Source organism: Sus scrofa, chromosome 3 (genome assembly GCF_000003025.6).
Source record: "Sus scrofa isolate TJ Tabasco breed Duroc chromosome 3, Sscrofa11.1, whole genome shotgun sequence".
In the NCBI taxonomy this organism is placed as follows: Eukaryota; Metazoa; Chordata; class Mammalia; order Artiodactyla; family Suidae; genus Sus; species Sus scrofa.
Genome location: NC_010445.4, coordinates 108,188,317 through 108,194,877, shown reverse-complemented (window position 1 = coordinate 108,194,877; position 6,561 = coordinate 108,188,317). Strand labels below are relative to the sequence as shown.

Sequence of the window (6,561 nt, the reverse complement as noted above, 5' to 3'; positions counted from 1 at the left end):
GTCTTCAGAGAGAGCCCAATGAGATTTTCAGAGGTGGTTGGAAGTGGCCCTTGGTCAGGGCACAGCGCTTGACATCAGAGTCAAACTGTACCTTCTGCAACATCACAGGGACCCTGTGAGAGGAAAGTCATATGTCCCTAAGCAAACCTTACCTACTAATATTTTCAGTGAAAAACTCAAATAGATGTTGACTTTTTAAATGACAGGAGTCATCTGAATGCCTTCAAAAGTCATTCATTCATACAATAAATACCAAATGAGGCCCGAAGCCAGGCGCTGGGGTACAGGGTGAGTGCACTGGGTACCACATCAAAGAGATGTATTTGAAACAAGGGCTTAATGACAGAGTTTTGCTTTTTTCAGAAACAAACAAGCTGTCTAAAATCAAATACAGTGCATCAGCGAAAACCTAAGCAGAAAAGGAACAGGAAAATGAGGGTGAGTCCATGTGGGGCTGAAAATGGTCTTTTGAGCAGAGTCAGGTTCGCAGGACCATAAATCAGCCTGGGTTTCCCAGGCTGGGGGCTGAAACTGTCACCTGCAGTCCTGAGCGCTGAAAGGAGTCTTTGTGTGGGGCCAGAGCGCCATCTGGTGCCGGCACAGCTTCAGTACACCCTCAGTGTGGAAAGGAAGAAACCAGGTTGAGTTCACATCTTTTAAGTTCACAGCCAAACGCCAGACACATTCATATTCTGTCCCATGAAACTCACCCTGTGAGGTTAAGACAGTTCTCATGGGCCTTTCCATGAAGCTATAGAGACTCAGAAAGGTAAAGTTACTTGATCCAGGTCCCTTGAGCGAAGGCAGGGATTTGAACTCAGTTCTTCAGACTCTTGAGTTCCCCGCCTGCACCCTGCTGATGACAGGTGGGAGGAAGGGCATGAGCATCTCATGATGAAGCTTGAAGGCCTTGGCTATAGCTTGTGCCCCTCAAGAACGGGCCCCTCACCCACTCCACCTGTGCAACCTTGCTCTCTTGCTCACTCTGCTAAGCTCTGCTCCTCCTTGGGGACCATGTGTTCTCTAAACACTTCATTCCCTTCCCTGCTTCTGCATCTTTTTTCCCCTGGTCCAGGACCCTCTATCTGGAACCTCATTGTTCTCCAAACACTTCATTCCATTCCCTGCTTCTGCATCTCTTTTCCCCTGGTCCAGGACCCTCTATCTGGAACTTCATTGTTCTCGCTTCATTGTCTTATCTAGTGCCTTTATCCTTTAAGGTGGTTAAGCATCACCTCCTGGGAAGCTTCCTGACCCTCTCAGGTTGGCCTGGGCACCTGTCCCCCAGGTTTCCACGGCACTCTGTGCACCCCCATCACAGGGCACCTCAGACCACCTGTCAGTCAGCTGTGGCCCCCGGGAGATGTGACGGTGTCCCCAGTGCCTAGAACAGTGCCTGATGCATTGCAGGAGGTTGACACACATCTTCTGACAGGCAGGTGAATGTTTGAAGGGCTGGCTAGTTGTGCAGGTGGATGAGATGAACTCTCACTGCCCAGCTGGCCTCACCACACCAGGGCGGCATCAGAACCATGTGCAAACTGGCTGAGTTAACCAGCTAAGCCAATCAGCATAGAGCATCATGGCTAGGACATGGGTCTAATGGAGAGTAACTGCATCCTTGTCATGCCTGTGTGGTTGCCATGCCTTCTCACTGCTAGTGTCAGGTCAATTCTAGGTCATGTCTAAATTGCCCAGAAGTGTCTGAAGCAACGGCTGGTCAGCACAGTCTCCAGAAGGTGCTTTGTCTGTGGTCCAGAAAACCTCTGGTGGACAACCTGGGGCTCTAATGAGTAAACTTTCTCCTGCTTCTGAGGTTCAAGGTAAGCAGAGGGCAGAGTCCCTTTCTGACTTAAGAGGAGCTTTAATAACAAGATGAATCCTTTTGCCAAAGTCCCTGGAGCTGGGTCCCTGGCACTGGACCCTGAGGCACCCCTCCTGAGGCCACACTTCAACGCAGTGTTGACACGTTCAGAGAGGGGATACGGAGGAGGAAGAGGAAAGTCAAAATGGAGTATGACATCTCAGGCCTTTCAGAAGAGCAGTCATTATGAGTGATGGCATTTTAAAAACAAAAGCAAAAGAAATAACAATAGTTGTAAAAAATACTGTATTGCCCGAGGGAAAAAAGAGAAGCTTCATTTACCGAGTGCCTGCAGCACACCAGCATTATTTAATCTTCATAATGACCCACTGATGTAGACATTTGGGGTCTATTTTACAAATGAGTCACCTGAGGGCCAGTGTCACACAGCTAGAATGTTCCTGCCCAACTTCTCCACTTTCCTTCCTGTTGGATTTTGTGGCCCTCAGTCCCCAGGACCAGCCTCTAAGGATGGTGACCCCAGAGGGCTCCAGAGCTCCCCAAGAGCTGGACACACAGCTTGTTCCTCCACAAAGCCAGGCAGAGCTGGCCCCCTTTCACCAACCCATGACCCACAAAGCTCAATTTTTTCCATTATAAATAAATAACGTATATTTCATTGGGGAAACATCAGCTTGGAAAATCCTGGAGGCTAAAGTCATTTCTCTAACCCAGCGTGACAACAGCAGGAGAGCAGAACAGTCAGATGCTGACTGCCAAGCCCTGGGCCTTAACTGGAATCTGGAAGGTTTTCTTCGGTGACTGAGTTTTTATACCAAACATGAGAGAAGGGGAAAAGGAAAACCATGGATAAAGAAGGGGCAGGTATTTTAATCCTCTCTTGCACTGTCCCTTTATTTTTCTCAGAGTCCTTTTTCCCTGAGACTTGAAAGCTTAGGACACCGCCCCCCCACACACACCCCCAGCATGCTCTGCCTGCTTGAGCTGGACCTCTGGACAAACTTCTGGACTCCATGACCTCACCTGCCTTGGCACCTGAGGGCCGACTCCTTGCTCCTCTGTTGCTGGGCTTCTGGAATGCACACTTCCCACCTGTCTTGGTCATGATAAGCTTTTGGCTTTGGACTTCTGGAAATCGCTGGTTCCTACCACTCAGACTTTCAGCATGACTTCATCTTGACCCTTGAACAGTCTGTCCTGTCCTAGATCTTTACTTGCCCCCCCCCCATCACTTCTGTCCTGGAGTGACAGAAGATGGAGAGGAGACATGTCCCCCATCTCCAGTGCTCAGCTTGGGGGGGCACAGAGGGAATCGGTGGGGGCAGGGGCCGGCAGGGCACAGGGCATCTGTGAGTTGCCACAGTGATACTTAAACTCAGGGCAGTGAGGGTAACACAACACATGAGTGACAGGAGAGCAGCTCAGACCACAGCCAAGAAGCCAAATGGGGGGAGGGTGTGCTCTGTCGGCCTTTTTTTCAGGTTTACAACATGATGATTTGATATCTGTATACACTGCAAAATGATCACGACACCAAATCTAGGTCATTAACTTGGGTGTAGATCCCATCTACACCAAGCAAAACCATCACACTGGGATTCAAGTATCATGAATGGGAAAATGGTACCGTCACCCCCCAAATCTGCAAAGCTGTCTTCACAGAGGAAAGAAATAACTATTTAATTAAACCAAATATTTACATGGCAGAGTCTAAAGGCAGAGACACTGATAATAAATAGACATGAAAAGCTTTCAAAGACTAACAATGTTATGATCATAATTTACAAAATCAGTATCTCAGATATTAGCATGTATGGCACTTTATGACCAACCATTTTACATTCTGTCATTTAGAATAAATAACGGTTTTTCTAAATAAATTGCTTTTCTACTTCCTTGAGCCATGCTCTGAAAGCGCTCCCGCCTTCTGCTACACTGTCCATCCACCAGGCTGTTGACTTCCCTTTAGTTCTGCCAATGGACACCCTTTTATCCCCTCATCCAGCCTCCTCTAGTCTGCTGTAGACCTGGAAACCAGATAGTCATGTTTGTTAGAGTCATTTGTAAATTAATAATAAATAGAATTTTAACGAATGGCTCTGGGTTGCTAACTTACGGGTAAAATGCACTGTGCAGGTTCTGGCTTCCTACATTGGCTCTGGGTTGGTAGGGATGCCAAGAAAATGAGGTATCAATGTTGTTTAAAGAATCAGATATACCAACCATCACTGATTAGCTCTATGATGTAGCATGAATTTGCTGCTCTTCTTTGATGTAGATCTGATAGTCCATAGGTCAGGTAAACAGATGGACACCCAACATATACAGAAAGCCCTTAAGAAGTCTAATGTTTTAAATCCACTGGAAACCCCCCCTCAGACCCAATCACCTGGGGATTATTGTTAGCAGAAGATCACCCAGTGCCTCAGATGACAGAGCCAGCCCATCCCAACTGGATCTACCAATTCTATTTTCTGTATTCTTGGAAGCTCAATCTATCCCCATTCCACTCCCCAGACAGTTAAAATTAAACCTATGCCTAAACCAATTTATAGATGTGGGTACAGATGTCTACGAACACATCATTCCATCTTCAGATCTTGAAACCTAGACCATAAGCCTAAATGGGGTGACACTTGGCATGTCCAAGGTCATTGAAGTTGGACACCCATGGAGGCGGTATTGCATGAAGGTAAGCACACAAACCCCAGAGTCAAATTGCTTAGGCCACATCTCTGCTTGTGACAAAACTGTGGTCACAAGGAAAGAGAGCCGGTCGTCACAAGTCCGAGGCAATCAGTCTTTATGACCTTCCTTCCCTTTCTGCAGGCTGGCCATCCAAAGGGGAGATCTGCAGAAGAGAAGGCTCTGCAGATGAGAAGGTGATGGCGGGAGATGTGGTCCTGAAGAACTATAGGTGAGTTGAGTATGACTGGTCTCAGCCCAAGGCCACCCTTGGGCAGTATGTGGAGTCCTCGGTGAGGGCCGATGAGCCTCCAGCCTTCTCAGGAGTATAGACTCATCATCAGCCACTGAAATAAAGGGGAAGCAAATTCTGGTCTCCTCAGACCCATCCCCGGCATTCAGTTAAAGGTGCTCCATGTCTCAGTCACCAGGTCCTAGAGCCTGACACAGGACTTGGGGCCTCCTCCCCCTCACTCCTAGGAAGCCATAGCGACAGGACAGTAATGGATGATTTAACCAGAGGGACCACGCCATCTGGGAGTAAGTATAAATCAACCTGAAATATAATCAACCTTGACTTCTCACGGTGCCCGTGAATGATGATAGCCAAGATACAGCTGATTCCATATTCAATTCTCAATGCAATTTTCCCCCATGAATTCAATTTGGCCTCTTCAGAACAACACTGTGCAGGTACGTGGACTGACTGGGTAGCAGAAATCCACTAGAACAGATTCCACACGTTCACATTTATGGGCCCATTTGTCGGACGTTTTATGTGGGTGTGATGAGCAGTCCCTCTATCTCATACAGGGGAAATGACATAAAAATGGTGACGCTGATGGCTGGTGAGGATGAAGATGATGTTGATGAAGTTATCAGTGGTGTCAGAGAAAACCCCAGAGTGAAATTCTGACAAATTGGCTGCCACTCCCTGTAGACCTCCTTGGACGGCCTTGAGGATTTCCTCAAGGAACCAGGGGTGGTCAGAGCAGGAGAGGATCTTAGAGACCACCTCGCCCAGCTGGCTCACTTCACCCATAGGGACATGGAGGCCCAGAGACGTAACGTGATTTGCTGACAGCCCCACATGTGGTAACAAGGAGTGCTAAGGCTTCAGTCTGGCTCTCAATCCAGTTCTCTTCCATGCTAGCACAGCTTGGACTCAGGCAGTGGGCTGTCCTGTGTCAATGGCCACATTGATGTCCTGCTCTCTCAGCTCTGAGTCTGCTGCTGTGGAAGGATTACTTGGGATCAGAAGGTGACCCTGGGAAGGAGCTCCAAAGATTCCCACCATTGCCCCTCTGGCTGCATCCCACCTTCCCACTCAAATACGGGAGGGACTGAGGGTAGAACATGCTGAGGGTCCCTATATCTCAGAAGGGTAGTCGATAAAATGGACATCTGAGGTCACAGAAGAAACCCAGCTCTTCCTAGTCCTTTCTAAGCAGCCCAAACAGAGGACGTGTTTTAGAAAGAAAGGGTGCGTCGTTCAACTCCAGGGTCCAATGTCTGCGCAGCGAACACCACCTGGCACCCCACCTGCCCATAGCAGGTGCTCAACAAGTCCATGCAGCCTGGATGGTCAGGGAAGACCATCGGTGTCAGACTCAGCGTTGTTTTCTCCTCAGCCTATCACCTCGTTCATTCAACAAACACTTACTGTGTAGCAGTAGCTAGTCAACGCCTACTGTGTGCAGGGCTTTGTCAGAGATTCAGGAGGAGGGCACAGAGACAAGGCTAGAATCCCTGCCACATGGGAAAGGAAGTTTATTTACGGCCTGCACGTCTTACCTGATCTGATATGACCTCCTCAGACTCCTCTTGAGCTGGTTTCCATACCTGCTACATTCCAGCCCGAAGTGCATATACTGTTCCCTCCAGGGGGGGGCCTTTTCTACTCTCTACTCTGCCTGGCTGACTTTTTCTCATCTTGGAGGTGACAACTTCGAGGTTACCTCCTCCTGAAAGGTCTTTGTGGAAGGTTCTATCTAGACCAGTGCTCCTATGATGGTCTGAGCTCATTGCTGGCCCAGGTCTCCACTCCTCTC

At 48.5% G+C, this 6,561-nt stretch overlaps 1 protein-coding gene across 1 annotated transcript in view; it reads right to left on the bottom strand.

Moving 5' to 3' along the window:
- Positions 3,487 to 6,561, bottom strand: part of CAPN14 (calpain 14) — a 39,339-nt gene continuing 36,264 nt past the window's right edge. The window contains exon 22 of the mRNA XM_021088409.1: positions 3,487 to 4,857. Within this exon, the coding sequence (XP_020944068.1) occupies positions 4,831 to 4,857 (27 nt within the window). The 3' untranslated portion in view covers positions 3,487 to 4,830. The remainder of the gene's footprint in view (positions 4,858 to 6,561) is intronic.